Source organism: Lepus europaeus, chromosome 8 (genome assembly GCF_033115175.1).
Source record: "Lepus europaeus isolate LE1 chromosome 8, mLepTim1.pri, whole genome shotgun sequence".
Taxonomy (NCBI): domain Eukaryota; kingdom Metazoa; phylum Chordata; class Mammalia; order Lagomorpha; family Leporidae; genus Lepus; species Lepus europaeus.
In genome coordinates this window covers 25411061-25432785 of record NC_084834.1, presented here as the reverse complement: position 1 = coordinate 25432785, position 21725 = coordinate 25411061, and the positions used below count along the sequence as shown (strand labels likewise).

The 21725-nt window shown below is 35.4% G+C and overlaps 1 protein-coding gene across 8 annotated transcripts in view; it reads right to left on the bottom strand.

Moving 5' to 3' along the window:
- The window catches only part of FBXW7 (F-box and WD repeat domain containing 7), a 212802-nt gene that overhangs the window by 26462 nt on the left and 164615 nt on the right, over positions 1 to 21725 (bottom strand). For 7 of the 8 annotated variants that reach the window (XM_062199488.1, XM_062199489.1, XM_062199490.1 and 4 more), the window contains one exon: positions 2634 to 2716. In XM_062199488.1, the coding sequence (XP_062055472.1) occupies positions 2634 to 2716 (83 nt within the window). Of the gene's footprint in view, positions 1 to 2633; positions 2717 to 5111; positions 5382 to 21725 lie in introns of those variants that run through there. The other variant, XM_062199494.1, reaches the window with a different exon arrangement.

Here is a 21725-nt window from a genome sequence, read left to right as displayed (position 1 = left end):
CACTTCTACAGTCAGGTCTTCAGTGACATAACTAAGTACAGCTAGATTTTTTTTTTTTTTAATAAAAGAGGGTATCAAACTATTAAAGCTTAACAAGTAATTAAATGTAGAAATACTATGTTCATATGTTTTGGATTTCACTAGCTGTATTATTCCTATATTTGCTCCAGAGGCCTTCAAAATTATTTATAATATCCATCTATTTCTCTCCAGTTTTATATTGTTATTTATAGAGCATGGTCTAGATTCTGACAGGAATTAGCCTTGATTAGAAACATATTTATTAAAAAATTGGAATTTAAAATTTATTATATACAAAATTAAATAAGTGAACCTAACATGCCCAACATTTGAAATGTCAAACAATTTTAAAAACCTAAAATTCAATTCTGCCACTAGTAGAATAAGGGAGTAAGATAATCTAGGTCTAAAATTACCTGTCTTAAAGAATAACTTACAGCAAAAACAATACAGCTATCAACATGTTATTAATGCACTGGACTTTATTTTCTAATTCCTATACCTAATTTAATTGTTCTCAAGGCAACTTGAGCATCTCCATTTTAGAGACATGAGGGAAACAGAAGCAGGAGGATTTGGTTAATAAAGTTATATTTATGGGGCAGGTATTTAGCATAGCAGTTAAAACTCCACTTGGGAGTCCAACATCCCAGACTGAAGTACCTGGGTTTGAATCCCTAGGTTGCCCAAGATTCTAGCTTAGTAACATGCAGCCCTGGGAGGCAGTGAGGGAAGGCTCAAATGCTGGAGTCCCCGTCCCCCAGCTCCAGCTGCTGCTGCAGGCTCTTGGAGGAGTGAACCAGCAAATAGGAGAGCTCTCCCTATCTCTGTATCTCTCTCTTTCTGTATGTGTCTGTCTGCCTTTCAAATATAATAAAACTTTCAACAAATCTATCCTTTCTTCTTTCAAATTCAAAGGTAAATTCTATTTTTTCCCTCCAACATAAAATAGAATGTGTTTACAAACTTAAATTTTCTAAGAAAAAGCCAATGGAAAATTATAGTTTCATGTTATTACCTAACCTGTCAAAAATATCACAAAACATCAAATATATACCTTAGCAACAGACAGAGTCTTCAAAAAGACATGGAAACAAAGATGCTGCTTGGTCTAATTTTGTTTTAGTAAGATTGTATGTTGCAAGGCTAAAAATAAATTGCCTTTTCAGATGTTTCCTCAATATAAAACATGAGTAACTACTAAAGACAAATTTTACTAAAATATATTCTATAATAAAAATTTAGTATTCATTCTTTATAACTACCTCATAAACAACTTAATACCTTTGTCTTGGTATCAGCCATATGAATAGACCATCAAAAGAGTAAGGTTGATTGGAATATATCCATTTTCAAAAGAGCTTTAACAGTTAGTTCAACATTAAACTCAAGAAATACTTTATCAAGGCTGGAAGGAAAACGTAAAATGCAGAGAATAGCTTCGCTTGTCTCTCTGTCCCTCCACACCCTCTGGTGGAAGTGCCAAACACAGTAAAATTGTCAAAAGGAAGAGGCAGAGGGAGGGGGATGGATGAGGAAAATCACACAGAAAAGCAGTTGCCGGAGATGCTTGCTTTTCTATTTTGTATCATCGTCCCATTTTTTAATACGTGCAATTATCCTAACTTCTACATTTCAAAAAGAATACTTGAAAAAATGCTTCCCACAAGTGAAATAAAAATAAACTGTTCCTCTGAAAAAGGAGATGCAACAATGTTTAAAATTAAAAAAAACTTATGTCTGAGAAATGTTCATTTTATTACATCTGATAAAACAAAAATAACTCAAAATATTTTGAGAAGAAAGAATGCCACTGACCATGGAGTTCTTATAGTTTCTATGGTTAACTTTCAGTTACTTGAAATGACAATTACGTTTTTAAAAGACCAAACAAAGCTCTTAAGACACCTTTGTCATTTAAATTGTAAATTACTGCATTCTAAGTGACATCTAAAGCCATTTTTAATTGGCTGGGTAATAGATATTGTGCCTAAGTTAGCCTAATTAGCGTGAGACTGGGAAAAGTTTTACACTGATGCAAAATCCAAAAATGATGGACTGAAGCAGGAAACAAAACTACAATTGTATTTAGTTGTTATGGAAACTATTCTTCTAGGGTAGAAATGTATGTGCTAGAAAAAAATAGGATCTACCAGACCAATAATGGCTGCACATTAATCTCATGAAACTTAGCTAGTAATCGTGAGATTTATTTCACTGCTAATAAATTTATCTCCAATCTCACATATATAAATATTCACCCTAGAATAGCTGTTGCTATAGTAACAAAATACATTTGCTCACATTCCTATTTTATGGGGTACTTTTGAAAATTTCTTAAAAACTATGGTTTTAAAATTTTGACAACAGGAGAAAATTCTGCTCATGTCTTGCTTCAACATTTCAGCAACAAAATACAAACTACAGTAGTAGCCCTTCTTTTCCTTAAAGAAATGTATTTCTTAATTTTCATTAATCTTAAACTATGTGAGAACAGTCAAAAGTACTAGTAGCAATCTTAGTCTATGAGAATGAACTGAAAGAAATGCTTTCAGAATCAACTCTTTAAAAAGCATGAGAATAGTGACAGAATCCATCATATTTAATATTACCTTGTATATTCTGAGACCTTGCATGGTTTCTTTCCCAGAGAAAAAGAACGAACCTCAGAACCATGGTCCAACTTTCTTTTCATCTAGAAGATAAAACCAAAAAAAAAAAAAAAAAAAAAAGATAGAGATACTTTTTTAAAAAATCACTTGTGAACTATCAAATCTTGAGTTAATATTTTAATTTTTGAATTTTCATATACCTACAATGGTAATTAGGCAGTTAATTAACATAGAAAATGAAGTTTCACAGTTTCTTCTATTTGTTCCACTTTGCTTTACTCTTAACAAACTGAAAGGAGTAATATTTTGTATAGAAGACCAGTGTATTGTGATTAAAAAATTGATAGTCATCATCTATATTCTTTGAGAGTAATTTATCTTTCACGTTTTCCAGTCTAACGACCAGCATGAAGAAAAATCTCATATTAGTCCATACAGAAAAGAAGCATATTTAACATGCCTTTCTCATCAATCTTCCTTTTTTTAAAAAGTATGCTTTAAGAAAGATAAACAAAATTCAAAACTTCAAAATCAGCTATGAGTAGAAGTAACTAACTGAATTTTAAGTACTAGTATCATAAAAGGGCAAGGAAAGTAGTGTAAACACAATAATCTTGAATAGTGATTATAAGGCATAAAGTAATTAATATGGGCAAAAATGATAACTTAAAAAAAGCAAACCCTCAATAAGAGAGAAATACTGAAGATGGCATAATACAGCTGGGGGGTCATCAATTGATATGCACACAGAATAAAGCTCTATTGGCAGACTCATTTAGGACAAAATATTCTACCTTGAAAAGCAATAACAAAAATAAAAAGACTGAGGCATGCCTCTTTATAACACCTTCTACATTTTTAAGGTGTTTCATTATGTCATGTTATACTACAAATATATTCAGAAATATGCTTTGCCCACATCAAAATAGAAGTATTTATTTATTTATTTATTTGACTTCATGAGCAGTTAACTGAGGCCGTCTCACTGCACGTTTACTTTGAAACTAAAAAATAAGATCTGGCAAGATTCAACTTTTTCCATTTCAAGGATGCCTTTCAGATGTGCACCCTCTAATTAGTAACTGTGTAACTGCAAGTTGTGGGGGGGGCGGGAATCCTGGAGTGAAAGGTCTCCTCATTTCTGCAATCAGCTGAGGAGCTTCGCTTGGCAGCAGCCTTATTCTCCTACCTACTGCCTCCCATGGGAGCACCATAACGCAGCGTGATACAATGTACATACTAAAGGGGATCTCAGGGACTCTCAAACATCTCTCAGAACAACACTGGATGACAGGCACTATTTTTACCATCAGGAAGACAGTCTTCCCAAATACAGGGATGATTCAAATATCAGGGGTAGAGGTGCGGGTACAACCAGTCCATCTACAGCCTACACCTCACTTCAAGAAATACCTACTGGAGAGCAATGAAATTGGTCTGGCTTCTTCCCTTCAGAAGTTTCTGCACTCATTACAGGGTTTGAAAGTGACTCCTCTCAAAACCCATTATTTTATTTCTCCACATATTTTTATTAAAAAGGAAACATAAATAGAGACGCTGTACTGTGCAGGTAGCCACGTGCCCCCACGTATGTAATTCATAGACACCCATGCAGATACACAGGCACACACGCCAATGTATCCATCAGGGAGGGCAGTCAGCACAGATGACCTTAAAGCCAAGTTCTCTGATAACTTTCGCAGGTTATTTTCACAATTATTATGAGGAACTTTAATATTCGTTCTAATTGAGTTTGTAATACTGGCTCTCAGAACTTCCCAGGACATCATCTATATACATTGGTGAGAATGCCATCTGCCACTGAAAGCAAACTTTATTTCCATCTTAGAAACCCTTCAACGACTAAAAATGCCCAAAATGTGTAACAAGGAAACCACCAGAAAAGGACTGGATTTTTATAGTAGTTTATAAAGCATCTTCTACATTACTATAGACGTCTTTTAAATATTTAATTGCTTTATTGAAAAAACTGACTTTAGAACCAAAGATTAATTCTGCAATTTTTAATGGGGTACAGAAAATAAATATAGCTTTTTTCAATATAAATCCTAAATACTGTACAGATTCTATACTCTAAGAGTCATCTAAGCAAAAAGAAAAAAAAAAAAAACTACGCATATATGGTACAGAAAAACTGACGGCACAGCCTCAGGAAAGGCAAGTCAGGATAGAGTATTTCCAGGTCAGCATTGAAGGGAGCCACATTTCTGAAGTCGGAATACGTTTTTAGTGGAAAATTCGCAGGCTAAAATACACATTTTAAATCCAACGCTCTCTGCAGCTCCCACTGTCTCTCCATTATTTGCTTACATTCATGATATAAAACAGAATACCAGACACCCAGCCACCCACCAAAATTAGAGGATACTGCAGCCATCTCTGACGATACAGATTCTCCTCTCAGGCAGGCACACACACGCACAATCACACAGCACGGGGAGAAAACAGCTTACTTACTTTGTAAAAAATCATTTTTAACGTGCCGTAGAAACCCATATTTTCTGTATTTTTCCCCTTGAGCGGTTCTGTGCCCCCGTGTGTCCGGCTGCTTGGCAGTCTCTGGCAATATAAACCTTTTTCAGGCAGGTATGTCACAGATTCTAATGTGGACATGCTCGGGCACGTCAGAAGAGGAAGATTAGGGAGCAGAACCGGCAGCAAAACTCCACAGTAAACGCAGCTCAGGATCCGACCGCTTCTCGGGACACACATACATACATGCGGAGAACTCGCGGGGATAATGAGAGGCAGCGCAGGAGATTATTGGAGGAGACGATGCCCCGTCAAAGCCTTGACTGAACAGATTCCTCCCTCAGCAGCACAGGGATCAGATTACATCTTCCCTTGAACACAGAATGGTGCAGTCCAGGATTCAGCAATGCAGACTGCACATCAATTATATGGTGATCCGCTCCGGGGAACCCGTACGCACACGGCGCACCAACACTGGGAGGGGACGTGGGCAGCCCGCAGACCGCCCCCGCACCACAGCCCCCCCCCCCCCAACTTTCCCGAGATCATTTCTGCATTTTGGAAAACGTGCATTTTTGAAGAGTTTTAAATAGCAAGTAACAGTACCACAAACAAGTCCTTTCAGAAACATTTTGAAAATGGAATATATTTACATATAGTCTCCCCCCCCCCCAGCCCACACACACACCCCCCAATAGAAGCAAAGCGAGCCATTTGCACTAACTGTCCCCCTACTGTAGTCCTGGTGCAGACTGGTCAGATTTTGCAAGTAGCTTGGATGGTACAAAATGGGCATTCCCGAAGGGAGAAATTCAATATTCTTTGGGGGGAACTGACATGTACGCCAGTCTGGACCATATAGTAACTGCAAAAATTATGTAACGTTAAGTTATATTTCAACCTGCGTATTTCTTTCAGTATGATTTAGAGGAAATATTCCCCATGCTTTTCCATTTCATTCTTTTAAAATGTCGTTTTCAAGAAAATCACCACGCACTTCATCAATCCCTAGTGATGACTAGAATATCTTTTTAAGGTAAACAAACCAGCAGGACCCAATACATTTGTATGAAGTTTGGCTGAAAGGTTGTTTTCCCCAAAGGGAACAAAAGCTGCGCCCTTGTTTGTTCGCTTTACCGTCAGCAGGAGGTACCGGACTTCCTCCTCCAAAATTATTTCGATATTGTGTATTGCTTATCATTAAAAAGGCATTTAAACACGGAAAGAAAGGTACCAAAGTGTGCCTGAAGGCAACATTTTTCTGAGAATGACTATTACACAAATTTAGATATTTCGTCTTGCAGCGTGGTCTACGGCTAGCTTCAGAGGCAACTGTAAGATTCCTTGGACTAGAAAGGCCCCTTATTAAGGGCCTAGTTAATGAACTCCTACCCTCCCTTATTAAGGGTATTACAAGGAAACTGTGCCCACAGTTATTTAAAGTACTTAGAAAGTTTCATCAGAAAAAACAATTCTATTTGGACTTACTACATTTTGATGCTCTGTGCTTGTTGGGAAATGCCTTTCTTCAGTAAAATGATTCCAAATTCCGCATAAAACTGTATCACAATTTTACAAAGAAATATTTACCTTTCTGAGATATTAAGTACATGTAATGTCTTTTACTTTAAAATAAATGAAAATAAGATCTTGTAAAATTTTCTGAAGATGTACATCTTGAGTCTTCTCTCAATATTATATTCTGTCTATTCTCTTTTAAATGATCAACTATATGCCTTATAGAATAATTCTTTCCCTCAGAAACAATACCCACATGTACCAAGCAAGTAACTTTTTAAGATAATCAATTAGCTCACTTCAAAGGAAAATTCTTTTTAAATTGAAATCTCTTACTCTTTGCAAAGAATCTGATGGTTAGGAATGGACCCATAAATCCTTTTATTTGGGGCTGCAGAACAATCATGATTTAGTAGAGAAAAGAGCAACTTTTCCTTTCTTTTCTGGGCTCTCTAAAGAGAAGAGTGGTAAAACAAACACCTGAAATTTCCTCTAGAGTTTGTCAGTGATAATGAGCTTGTCATCACACAAGCAGAATACCAGTGACTTCACAGTGTATATTTTAACTTCAACTGCAATCATGCCTTATACCTCTAGCTGGACAACCTTTTCAAGTTAGTTAAGTCTCCTCAGTCAAGAACACAAACCAACTTTAATAAAGTAGAGGCTACTATCTCAAAACCTAGGATGTTTAAAGAAAACATCTCTTGATTTTTATATAGTCAAAGGAATGCTCTATTGATTATATGGCTCCTACTTATGGCTATAAAGCTACAAAAAAATCTGTTCCCCAAATAGCTTTATGTATTCATGTTTTATTTTTGAATAGGTAAAACATTTACATGGTTGAAAAATCAAAGTGATACATAAAAAATATGTCTTCAGAAGTCCTTATCCCACCACACATCTTCTATCTACCATGGTTCCCATTTTGGGATGACTTTTTTTAACTTACTCATCTGTAAGTTAACAAACACATACTGCATGTTTGTTAAGTACTAAAAAAGACCTTACTTAAGTATTTAAATGATTCTCTCTAATATCTTGTTTACAATGTTAATTTGAGCTGTGAAGAAAGAATTTGCCAAGCCTCTAACTGGATTTCAATAGAATAAAAATGACTTTCAACATTCTCTGAAGAACTGTCAATGAAAATTAGGATCAGATTATGGTCATCATAACCTATGTATGAACAACTTAAATGAAGTTCTTCTCACATTCCTAGTTTCTGGGCAACCTTGGCTAAAATACAAATGTTTAAAACTTTATTCAGATTTAACTGTAGTAAATATGATTTTGCGAGCTGTATCTATATCTATCTACTATACCTTGTGATAGAAACATTGTAAATCTTAGATGAGTCCATAACCTATGTTAAGTCAATTTATCTGAAAAAGCAATATTTTACAACTTATGCTACAGAACAGTAAGTTCACCGAAAAGAAAGTCAATCAACCATTACTAAGAAAATATTTAGGTTATTCATCCAAATTTTTAGAAACTCTCAATATATTAATGTTTTCATTGTAATAAATTAAATTTCCATGTAATTTCAGATATACAATAACTCTTCCTGTTCTATAAAAATTATTTATTTTATTGACTCACAGTCTATAAACATTATTGAAATCAATTAGGGCAAGAGAAATAACCAGCAATGATAATCCTGGAATACAGTCTAACTGCTAACTCAATACAATGCTCATCTCATCACAACTCCATTGAGCTAGGGGGTAAGAAAGGATGAGAGCAATAACATGAGAAAAAAACAAGACATCATATCACAAAGATATGATGGTATCTGCTTCAGAGTAGAAACTTTTAGGGAATAATGGCAGCAAAATGATTAACCTGTGCGCTATTGTAAGAGAAACAGCTCTTTCTGAACAAATAGGATGATTAAATTTGTCAGATGGGCAAGTTGAGGTTATGGATGAAACCAAGATAATCTAAGCACAAATAGCGAGAAAAATACACACAGCCTTCAAGGAATCATGTATCTTCAGAGACGTATATATCTTTATACGTGGTGTTAACACAAGGAAAAACAAGAGTGCTTTCCGTTACGCCAAGAGCAATATATATGCATGTATAAAATTGCACTTATCATAGTCTGTTGTTATATGTTTTCCCCCATTGTCCGTGAAAGTTCACATTTTAATCAACTTTATCGATGGCATATAGGAAATGCTACTAACAAATAATTAGTACTTTAAAACAATTGGCCATACAAGTCAAGAGTAGCAACCAAAGCATTATTTTTCTAAGTATAAAAACATATTTAGTATTAAAAAATGATCTATTGTGTTATAATTACTTGATGACACTATGAATGCACTGGTTCATTACCTTGCTAACATTTAAAAATATATTTCCATTTTATAATAGTAGGAACATGTTTATATTCCTATGTCAATGACTTTATTATCCTCATGACAACATTCTTTACTCTGGAAGGGAGAAGGAAACCACCTACCATAATTAGCTGTCTTCCCTTGAGCACAGAATTCAGATTAGAGATGAGTTCAAGATTTCAACATCAAAGAAAGGAATGTGAAGCATGTTGGTGCTGAAACAATCTTTTTGAAACCTCACTAAGTCACTGTCATTAACTTTTTGAAACATGAAATCTTATTAAAAGGTTTGTAACTAAAACTGGCAAGTTAATACAGATTCTATTGTAAGTATTATCAATTAAAATAGTATGTGTGCCCAGCATCTATTTTTCACGGCAGCTCTGATCATTAATCTGTTTTCCACATTTACTCATTCTTAAGCATTTCTTTAGCACCCACTGTGTGTCAGGCACAGAATAGTATGCAATTAAGGTATTTTTTTTTTAATCTTCCACCACTGACTACCAGAAGTCATGCTGAAATCAAGTCTAAAGAATCTTGAGAATGTGTAAAATCAAACAAAGCAGACCATAGTTTGAAAATACCATCTAGTAAACAAATATTATGATACTAATGATATGAGAAAAAAATCCTTAATTAGAGGGGAATATTTATAGTAATATGCAAAATCTTACCCCTCAGTAAATCAAACTTCAAATCAAAATATCATAGCTCAGACTGTTCATCAAATTAAATATGAAAGTTTAAGCTACTTAAAACTCCCCTAACAAGTAGCCCCTGGTGATCTGAGATACATTTACAAGGGTAACACAAAAAGTTTTTTCACCCTTTCAGGTTGGGCCAAATTGATAAAATGCATATATGTATGTGTCTACAATTATAAAAAAATACATATATACAATAGTACCAGTTGTAAGTGTGACATCACAGCCACAGAAAAACCAATGTAGATCAAAGTTCTACTTATTTGCTGTTCTAAAGTTTTTATTGCTATTGTAGAGCTGTCAGAGACTTAAATACTAAGTCGATGTTCTTTTCAGTACTTTTTTTTCTTGAAAAGTATCATTTATTATTTTATTTATGAGAGAGGGAGGGAGGGAGGAGGGGAGAGAGAGAAAGTTGGAGAGAGAGAGAGAGAGAGTGAGAGATATCAATCCCATCTGCTTGGACTCTGACATACTTGCAATGGCTGGGCTAGACAGGAGCCGGGAATGCAATCCAGGTATCCCACTTGGGACCCGATTGGCTTGAGCTATAACTTCTGAGTCCCAGAGTCAGCATTTGGCAGGGAGCTGGAGTCAGGAGCCAGATGCAGGCACACTGTCCTCAACACACTGTCCCATGTTTATATTACCTCAGAGACAGCCAACATCAATGCAATAATCTGACAACAAAGTAAGGAAGGCTCCATGAAGCTTATCCCAATTTATCTAGAAAGAGTATATTCTTTACATCTCATGCTTCAATTCCAAAATAAACTACGAGTATCCTGAATTCATACCCAAAATTTCTTCTCAAAATTTTATTCTAAATTTCTTATGCTAATACCTTAAACAAAGCAAGGAAAACACCAATGGAAAATATTGACATCAAGAAAAGTAAAACAACAAATATGACCCAGGAAAATAATGACAGAGAAAATAATGATAACAATTTTCCCTCACTAAGAGCTAGAACCCTATTTGCTCTTGTACTTTCTTGACCCAATTCTATATTCACTGTACTGTTCATGATGCTCAACTATATTTACCTGATTTAAAAAAAAAAAAAAAAAACTTCCCATAGGTATGGCACATCAATCTTGTTCCATTTCAAGGATTGTTTAAAATGATGGAATTAATTTTTGTAAATTAGCTATCTGTCAACTTGGGAAAAGAGCTAAAGGCTAAGAAATAACAAAAGTAGCATTCACTGAGTCAACAAAAAACATGAACAGCAGAAAGCCACAGAGTGATACTGGCAGTCATGTAATCTTATTCCCCTATGCTTGTAGAAAGAAGAAGAGCTTGGAAATAGAAAACTGGTTGAAATCATTAGAGTGTAATCTCAATCAGTTACTTGACCTTTATGAGTTTGTCTTGTCTTCTGTTTAAAACGGTGAAGGTAGTGTCACCAATCCTACCCACCTAACCTACAGAGTCAGTGTATAACAAATACGCTATGAGTCAGAACTGTCATTGACAGCTGAGAAAGGGGAGGCAGAGAACCCAGCATCTTGCTCAGAGTCATACAACGAGCTACATTTAGAACCTTGGTCCCTGGTCCCCAAGTACAAGACTTCTTACTGATTCCCATTAGGGGAAAAAAGTATTAAATTTTGCAAATAACAATTATATATGTAAACTACAAATACACCTTGATTATTCACTTCATGGAATGATTATTTAGGTCCATCAAGTCATGTTTCTCTTGGATGTGAGAAATCTTAGGCAAAGGCATGGTGATGGGGAAAAGTTATAGAAATAGAAAATTTTCGGTTAAAAACAAAAAACCAGTCAACCAAGAAATACTCACCTGTTAATTTCCAGTATCTACAAAATGATACTAAGGACAAACAAAAACATTACAATAACCTTCTTCCCCAGAGATACTTAACAGCCAGCTGGTAAGACAAGAAACTATTAGAGAGCAATATTAGACTACATATCAATTACAAAATTAGAGGGGAGGAGAGGAGAAAATGGAGAAATTATTTAATAGTCTGAGAGGTTCTAATAAAAGCAATGGTCTTGTTTCTGAATTTAAAAGATGAAAGTTGGTAGGTGTTAAGAAGGAAAAGGAAATTACCATCTGAGGACCCGGATATACTCTTCTGTGGAAATTATCATTCACTTGTAGGATTAGTAACATCTATACTCAAAAGTTTTCTAGGAGTCAGGGGCCTTATAAAGTTCATTAGGGGATAACCTCTTTGGTGCCTTACCTCCTCATTCAAACATTTAATGCTAGAGTTAAAATGTTCTTTAACTTATTAGTAATGGTTTCTTCCAAAGTGCTTCTTGTCATGACTCATCCTTCCATTTTAGGGCTATATGTGTCTTCCTGAATAAGAACTTTACGATATTGTTGACTTTTTATTTTAGCTATAAACATTGACTAATAAGGGTCTTTCTGTTCCAACAGGCACTCATACCAGAAAACGTATATAAAGGAGAGTGTGAGAACAATGCCGAAAGATCTCTTAAATAGTCATTAAAATCTTATATGCTCCCAGAAAAACTTGATAAAAGACAATAAAAAATGTAACTCAGGGCAGTAGGTGGCTGCATGATTCATTCATTGATTCTCACTGGCTTGTGCCCAGTGGAACATCCACCATTCAAAAACGGATGGCCAGCTTGGAAATTTTTCACCTGTTCTACCCCAAGTTATTTGTCTCCACATCTCCACCCTCTGGCTCCCAGACTCGAAGCCACCTTGTAAGAAATGGGCTTCATTACAGAGAATTTGGAAAGCATAGAAATTGTTCACCAAGTACAGAACAAAGGGAAGGGCTTATATAGTAACTCTACTTTCTAACTTTATAGTTAACTAGGAGTCCCTGAGATTCAATAACACAACGAAAAGTATGGTTTTTTTGGAAAACAAAACAAACCAAACACAGAAAGAAAGCCTAGATAATTTATACAAATGTTAACAGTGGCCATCTAAATGGCTACAAGAGAGACTTTCCCTCTTTTCTCATACCTGTCAATGAACAAGTATTACATGCATAACCTTTTGACCATCTACTACCTGCTAAGAATTCTACTAGGCACTAGGTGTAACGCGGGAACAATGCAAGGGAGTTTTCTGCTCTCATCCAGTCTATATTCTGGAGATGGAGTTAAGACACATATGCAAACAAATAAATGAATAATACAATTTTACATAATTCTAAGTTCTAAGAGAAAAATAAAACTGATTGCCATGAAAGAAGTGAGTAGCTCGGGTAGTGGAGAAGTGTGGTTAATTTTGAATGGCATTACACAGGAGACAACTTTTAAGACAAAATGACAGAGTACAGTATGAAATCAGCAAGAATAAAGCCAGGCTGGCTAGGGTGAGGCAAATGATGAAAATGAAGTCAGAGAAGAAAACATGATAGATTATGCAGGGACTTGCAGGCAATGGTCAAGAGTTTGCAATGTGAAGTCATTACAGGATTCCTAGAACAGCAAGTTCATTTAATGTAACTTATCTGTATACTGTTGGCCCCTTTATTTTCAAAAATATTTACAAAATCAAAGGCCACTCACCAAGTAATTCTCATTTGCTGGAATCAGAGATAGAGGGAAAACAATACAAAAGAGTATTAGAACTTTTTTTTTTTTAAACTTCTGTATAGCAATTGCTCTTCCATTTCTCTCATTACTTGTCACCTCAAGATTATCTCTCAGACTCAGTACTTATCCCCAAAAGAGCCCTAAACTTGGAAGAGGAAGAGAAATGGAATACCGCAGGCAGTGCTCAGTGTGTTCATGTAAAGCAACATTCTTTTTTTTTTTTTTTTTTTTTGGACAGGCAGAGTGGACAGTGAGAGAGAGAGAGACAGAGAGAAAGGTCTTCCTTTGCCGTTGGTTCACCCTCCAATGGCCGCCGCGGTAACATTCTAAGCTCTTTCTATCTAGTAACTCATCCATGAGAAGCAGCACCCATCATCCTCTATATCTACATTCTTGCTTTCATTTTCTACGTTCTCACCTTATTTTTTGACAAGTTACTCTTTGAGAGACAGAAAGGGAGAGAGAGTTGGTTCAAATCTCTATAGACTGTCAATGTTACTGCCAACCTTATTTCAGCAAATGTACATTATGATGAAAGATGTGGTTACTTGTAGTTAGTGGAGATGAAATAACACTTTATAAACTGCTTCTCTCTGAACATAAAAGAATCCAGAACATAAATATAAAATCTTAAAGTTGAAAAGAAGTCTTCAGCCAAAGTTTTGTCCTACCTTTATGTAACCACTAACACAATGTCACCTGGATGTGTTACCTGTCCATCTCAAGTCTGTAATCCTCTATTCGTTGGCTTGCTAACGTTGATAATCAGGCTGGTACATACATAAAGTCTAGATTCAAATTTACTTACTAATTTTGTAGAAAATACAGTCATCTCTTCTCATCTCAAACTACTACTGATCATCTCAATACTACTAATTTACCATAATTCAAAATGACAACAGACTACTTTAAACATTTAAAACCTAGTTATGGGGGCCAGTGCTGTGACATATCAGGTAAAGCTGCCACCTGTGGTGCTGGCATGCCATATGGGCTTCCAGTTTGAGTCCCAGCTACTCCTCTTCCGATCCAGCTCTCTGCTATGGCCTAGGAAAGCAGTAGAAGATGGCCCGAGTCCTTGGGTTCCTGCACCCACAACCCGGAAGAAGCTCCTGGCTCCTGGCTTCAGACCACCCCAGCTCTGGCTGTTGCAGCCATCTGGGGATTGAACCAACAGATGAAGACCTCTCTCTCTGCTTCTGCCTTTCTATAACTCTTTCAAAAAATAAATATTTTTTTAAAAAACCTAGTTATGAATAAAAGTATGTGGATTCAAAACGCATTTCACTTAAAAACATTTACTGAGGACCTACTCTGTTAAAAATGACACCAGATTTTTAACTCTAGAAGGCATCTATCAGTGATCTTTAATCAATTCTTTACTTATTTTAGAATAGCTTACTTGCTTTTTAAGTACTCAAGTGTTTGATGTACCTGTCAAGTGGGCAGGGAAGAACCTAGTAATCATGCCCCACTATATTTAAAAAGGAGGATCCTAAATATTCATTTTAGAAACATCAATTTACATTTTAAAGCAACGGCTTTATATATAATTGAACAAAATTGCATTCTTTGATTTGAAAAAAAAATGAAGAATTCTATGACTAACACACTGCTCACATGAACTCTCTACCTTTTCATGAGAGTCCAAGACTAAACATCCAGTAAGTAAAATCTGGGTACAAAGAAATACATGGCTTAGGGAAGAGATGTACAATTTGGGACATGCTCAAGCTGACTTGCCCCAAACTGTAGAGTTAGAAACGTACTAGGGGATTCCAATTCAATCCCATCAAGGTTGCATGTACCAATGCCATCTCACTAGTCCATTTGATCAATTTCTGTTCACAATTGATCATAATGATAGGACTAAGAATCAAAGGGATCACATAAACAAGACTAGTGTCTGAAAATACTAACCGATAGAACAAAAAAGGGAGAGAAGGATCCAACAAGAGAAGTGGGATACACAGCAGACTCATAGAACAGCAGATGTCCTAAACAGCATTCTGGCCTCAGAATCAGCCCTTAAGGCATTCGGATCCGGCTGAAAAGCCCATGAGAGTATTTCAGGCATGGAAAGCCAAGACACTCTGGCAAAAAAAAAAAAAAAAAAAAAAAACCTAAATGAAAGGTCTCTGTGAGTGAGATCCCAGTAGAAAGAACGGGCCATCAAAGGAGGAGGTACCTTTCTCTGAAGGGAGGAGAGAACTTCTGCTTTGACTACGACCTTGTCTAAATATGATAAGAACTCAAAAGGCTTCCTTAGCTTTGACAACTCATGATAAGAGCCTAGGGTAATTACTGATGCCATAAACAAGAGTGTCAATTTGTTAAGTCAACAACAGGAGTTACTGTGCACTTACTCCTCATGTAGGATCTCTGTCCTTAATGTGCTATACATTGTGATTTAACGCTATAACTAGTACTCAAACAGTATTTTTCACTTTGTGTTTCTATGTGAGTGCAAACTGTTGAACTCTTTACTTAATATATACTAAACTGATCTTCTGTATATAAAGAGAATTGAAAATGAATCTTGATGTGAATGGAAGGGGAGAAGGAGTGGGAAAGGGGAGGGTTGTGGGTAGAAGTGAAGTTATGGGGGGGGGGGAAGCCATTGTAATCCATAAGCTGTACTTTGGAAATTTATATTCATTAAATAAAAGTTTTTAAAAAAAAGAAATACATGGCTCATGAAAAGGGCTGACATAATTTTGTCTGTTACGAAAATATTTTCAAAATAATTGCTACCCTGAAAAGGTATCTAATGTCTTTTACTTGCAGGGCCCTGTAAGACTGATGGTTAGGAAGCACTATGATTCCCTCACAAAATTACTGTAAGAGAAATGCTTTATAAATTCATTTTCTTTATTTATAATATCTTCTAATTTATCCAAAAATACTTATTTTGTAGACACTCGAAGCTTCCAAATGTTTAAAAATTAACTCTGAATGTTTGTTGTATTTGTTCTATGACTTTAAAAGGTTCTTTATGTAGGATCAGTATCATGAGTTTCCTCCCAGTTGTGTGAAGGCGCAGTATGTGACGATGGAATGATAACTACTAATGCATGTGCATTACAACTTAATTAAGAACTGCCCTGGATCTGAACAAGTGCACAGAGTTGGTCTGCTGTGAAGTGCTACATGGTTCTTTGAGAACAATTTTAAAAATTAAAAAAAAGTTTCTATATTGAGGTTTATGAGTCAATGTATGTTTAGGATTCTATAACATGAAAAAAAAAACCACTCTGGGAGAAACAGTTTAAATCTAGACTAAAGAATAAAATTCAAAGTTAGCATAATAATGTTGAACTTTAGTGGGATCTCACAATTTATATTGTGTTAGCTCTTGAGATAAGGACACATATAAGCATACTTTTTTTTAAAGCTTTTTCTTCAAAGTCATTGTATCAAGAAAGAATAGATTTCAAGATATGGTAAATGAAGACATATTTAATATGATCATAATATAAACATCAAAGATTAAAATTAAACAGCATTTTCTAAGATATTATTATTCAGCTGGCTTTTATTATACAACTGCAACAAACATATTTTTTTAAACCAAGATGTAATTTACTTCCTACCAATCCATCTATTTCAAAGACTATAACTTTGTGAAATTCACTATGTTTTTATATAGATATCATAGGAAAAGGTAATTACTTTGAGAACAATTTATGGTGATCCTGTAACCCCAAATTCTATTATAATATTATCATTCTCATCCAAATGAATGCTCTGAGTCATATAATGGTTCTCTTGGTTCTAAACAATGAAGCAAGAGGGGGGGAACTAATAAGCATTTGAGAAAAATTCAGGTTGGGGTTACTAAAATCCAGGCACTAGGCAAAAAAGATGCACAAATGAGCAAGACAGAGTCTTTGTTCTGGAAGAACTCCCAAATCAGGAGGAAGGCCTGACAAGTCAATAAAATATGACAAATCGATGTAATTGACAGATGAACCGGCTCAGTTTACATGACAAGAGGCAGAGCCAGAAATGAGGAGGGAAAAGTTTTTTTTTTAAATGTACATAGAAAAAAGAATAATAAAGACTTAAAATTCTCAGTGCCAACTATCAAAGATGCTGTAAAACTTTACTAAAGTTTGAATAAGAACTCCATTTTCAAAATTGTTTACTTATTTTTATACTTGAAAGGTAGAATGAAAAGGGGTGCGGTGGGGAACAAACTATTCCATCTACTGGTTTGCTCCTCAGTTATCTGCATTAGCTGAGGCAGGGCCAGTTCCAAAGCCAGAAACTCTGTCCAGATGGCCCGTCTATGTGGTATGGAGCCAAGGATTTGAGCCATCATGTGCTGCCTCTCAAGGGTGCACACAAGCAGGAAGCTGGATAGGAAGCAGGGGCAGGACTCAATCCCCAGCATTCTGATGTGTGAGATGCCGCTGAACCTGCTGTGCTATAATGCCTGCCCAGCAACTCCTTCTAAAAACGATGCTCTCTTAGGACTAAGATTCCATTAGTACCTTTTCAAAAACTTTACTGGTAGTTATTTTAACTGTACTCCATCACTGTGGTTATCTGAATGTGAAAAATATGCAAGGAATAATTTTAACTATAGATAAAATTCTAGGCATACTATTCAACTTAAACCTTCAACACAGTCAACATTATTCAGAGATTGCCAAATATTTGGTTTATCTCTTCTAATAAATACTCTAATATTACACGTTAAAAGTGAACAATGTTATTACATCACCCCAAAGTATATGCACTTTCGTATGTATACACAGTCTGGGAGTTTTAAGTAAACATAATTCAAGATTATGACAGCACGAGTTGATAAGAGACACTAGCTAATAGTATTAATACTTTTTAAATCATATTACAGAGAAACAAAATATTCTACAGGAACACAGAAATTTTTACAGGAGGTTGTGGCTTGTCATTTATTACTTTTTTTGCATTAGAGTTAATTAATATTCTAAAAAGGTCTACAAAAAGCTGAACAACCTCTCAAGCTCTGAATACATGGCATTGACCTCAGACTTTCTCCGAGTGATTTTAATGCATTCTGTTATTAGTAAAACCTGTTCACACACATGCCCCATCTGCCAGCTCCCCATCTGCAAGACAGCTTCTGCTTCTTGTAGACAGTACAACTTCTGCCTGCTCCCTTCTCTCCTCTCCGCACCAGCTGTATGGTAATGAGCATGAGCAGCTGAAAAATACCGCACGATCACAAAGCTGATATGAAATCGGCGGCACAACACTTCTCAATGAAACAGTTGCCGCAGGAACATGGCTGATAAACTACAGAAACAGGGGTGGGTGCAGGCAGAATTTTATTTGTGTGGAGCGCCTGTGTGTGTGAGTATATATGTACATGTGTTAAGCGTGGGGTTTCCATGTAACTGAGAAACGGAAAGAACCAAGAGCAGCACGGGGGAACAAACAAAAAAGATCAAAATTTCCAAGTACTTTTGTTAAAATCTGTGAATCTTAAATTATTATTATTAATATTATCTTAAATATTATCTCATTTTATATATATTTCTCAAGCTTTATACAGTAATGATATACCGGTACCATTTTGACATGACAGTTTTCAAAGATGTTAATGAGAATGTCCCATTTTGCAGTTATCAAACTTGGGGGGCTTTATGGAAAGAAATAGTGTCACAACGTAATGGAAGCTCTATATTAGGCACTTTAGCAGCGAAAATCATACATGAATCAATAACTCTGCATTCCTAATTCTTATACAGCACTATTTAAAATTCTAACTTAATGGCACTTGAAACCAACGTATTTATCCTGAGTATCTGAGAATCTCCAAACAAAATACCAAGATGCCACGTCTCATTTCTTCATTTAAGAAGACAGAATGGGGTTAATTTTAAACGTGGCAGTCACCCGGAATACATTTTCATGTTGTAAGTAGCACTAAATCACATGCCACTTATGTGTGCCACCTTTCCATTTACAGACTAAAAGTTACTCAGAGGATTAAGAAAACTGACTATTCAAAAATGCTGCTATATGCTTTTTTCACAATTTGAAGACACTGAAAGTGAAAAAAATACTCAAAACACTAACCCTGAATAAAGTAGTAAGTACTATTATATCAGAATTAATTACAATTTTTGCTAATACATCAACAAAACGTTTTATGTTGGGTTCCTAACAGTGACTTCTTATGATACAAACAACCTTCTGTAGGTTACTTCATTCTACTTTCACAGTAACCTTTACCTGTGACGTAGGTGCTATTATTTCCAAGTTACAGATGAGGCTTGGTAAGTGGTAGATACAAGAACATTAAACCTTGGTCTAGCTGACTCTACCACCCGTGCTCTTAAGCAAGCTGATAGTCTCATATAAACCTCCCAAGTGTGAAGATTTGGACCTGTTTTGTTTACTGTTGTACCTCAAATGCCAAAAGCAGTCCCTGGCTCATAAAAGGTGTTGAACAGAGTGACTGAATAGGTGGAAGAGATATCTGCTTAATTGTTTTCAGTGTGATCAGGAAAAAAAAAAAAAAAAGCTACTGACCTGTATTATAAAAAAGTTTATACTAATCTTAATCATGTTGATACCAAAAAAAATTAACAATTAAAGAATCTTAAGACTGTTTAGTAATTTAAGTTTTGCTCACTTGTCACACTGAAAAATTAAGACTTTATTAAAAAAAAAACTCACAATGAAGCATTCATTTTGAAAGGCTGGTACAGAATGAATAAAAGCAAAATTGCACTGATGTTAGAATTTTGCATATTTTCATGAATCAATTCACTCTAATTTTTATTGTCTGCTATAAAAATGTCTTTTTTTCTTTTAACTAACATGTTCCTTGACTTCAAATATAAATCAAGGCAATAAGCATTCATAAGAGTTTTTGTATAATATGAGGGTACTTCAAAAAGTTCCCAGAAAAATGGAACTAAAAAGATAATGCATGTTTTCTACAAGCCTTTTGTAGTACTCTTATACATAAGAAACTGAATTGAAAGAATAGTTCCAACTTAGTGAAGGAGTATCAACCATTCTTTAAAAGGTAACATGGACAGTTACATTTTCTCAGTAGAGCAAACTTCTAACAGGAAGCAGATTTTAAAAATCTACAAATTCAGACAAAATTTACAAAAACGGTACCATACTGCCCCTCCATGTTCATACGAGTAGTAACAATGACATTTTAAAATCTAAAATGGTAATGCAGAGATTTCGGTGGATTACTGAAAAGCTGGTTAAGCTTAAACTGTTCCGCAGTGAACTGTAGGAAATCACTCACACAGAAAAATATAATTAAATATAGGAATAATTCACAAGTTTCAATTTCGTGTTCAAGACCAAAGAGAAGAAATTTAAGAGAAGAGAATGTCATCCACTGTATCATATCTTTTTCACTCAAAACAGATTTTTCCATCATTGTATGAGGATATCATAAAATAACCATAAATAAATAGATAACAAACTATGCCCTATTGTGATCACTAATAAACCTTTTCAGTACTGTTTTCTTTAAGCCTGCATTTATTTGAGGAAGTTCAACTTAAAAAGTCTTGTTATAGTTGTAAGTAAATTTTAAAAGAATGCATACATAGGAATGGAATTCCACTATAAAATTATGTTCAAGTTAACTATTTATATAAATATTAGAGTTGTTACCACAAAATGGCCACCTTAATTAGTCTATTCCTCAAAGAAAAATATGCAAAGAATGTTTATGTAATAGGATACATGCTTGAGAAATTAGGGCTCTCTTGATGAGAAAAGCTTGCCATTCTGTAGTCAGGTAGTTCTGAAAAATACTGTATAGCAAAACAGAACTCCAGATATGATACTAATATATGTGAAATACTGCTAATGTTTTCTCTATTGAGGTAAATAAAGTTTATAAATACATACACAGACAATATTAAAGTCACAAGAGAAAAATTAAAAAAACAACCTTACTATTTTATCTGACCTTTCTTTCACATTTTAGGAATAAAACACTTTATAGACAGGTTAAGAAACAGCTCCATAAATATGTACTTTGGAAAGGAAGAAACTGGGGGGCCGGCATTGTGGTGTGGTGGGTAAAGCCGCTGCGGGCAACACAGTTGTCCTATATGGGCACTGGTTCTAGTCCCGGCTGTTCCTCTTCTGATCCAGCTTCCTGCTAATGGCCTGGGAAAAGTAGTAGAAGATAGTCCAAGTGCTTGGGACCCTGCCACCCACAGGGAGAACTGCAAGAAGCTCCTGGCTCCAGCCTGGCCCAGCCCTGGCTGTTGCAGCCATAGGACGAGTGAACCAGCGGATGGATGCTCTCTCTCAGTCTCTGTCTCTCTCCCCCTCTCTCTATATAACTCTGATTTTCAAAGAAATAAACAAGTCCTTAAAAAGGAAGTAATTGTAATTGTAATTCCTAACACTTAGAATGCCACTGGCTTTACCACAAATGGTAGTCCTTTCTGCTATTACTTCTATAATAAAATTCATCA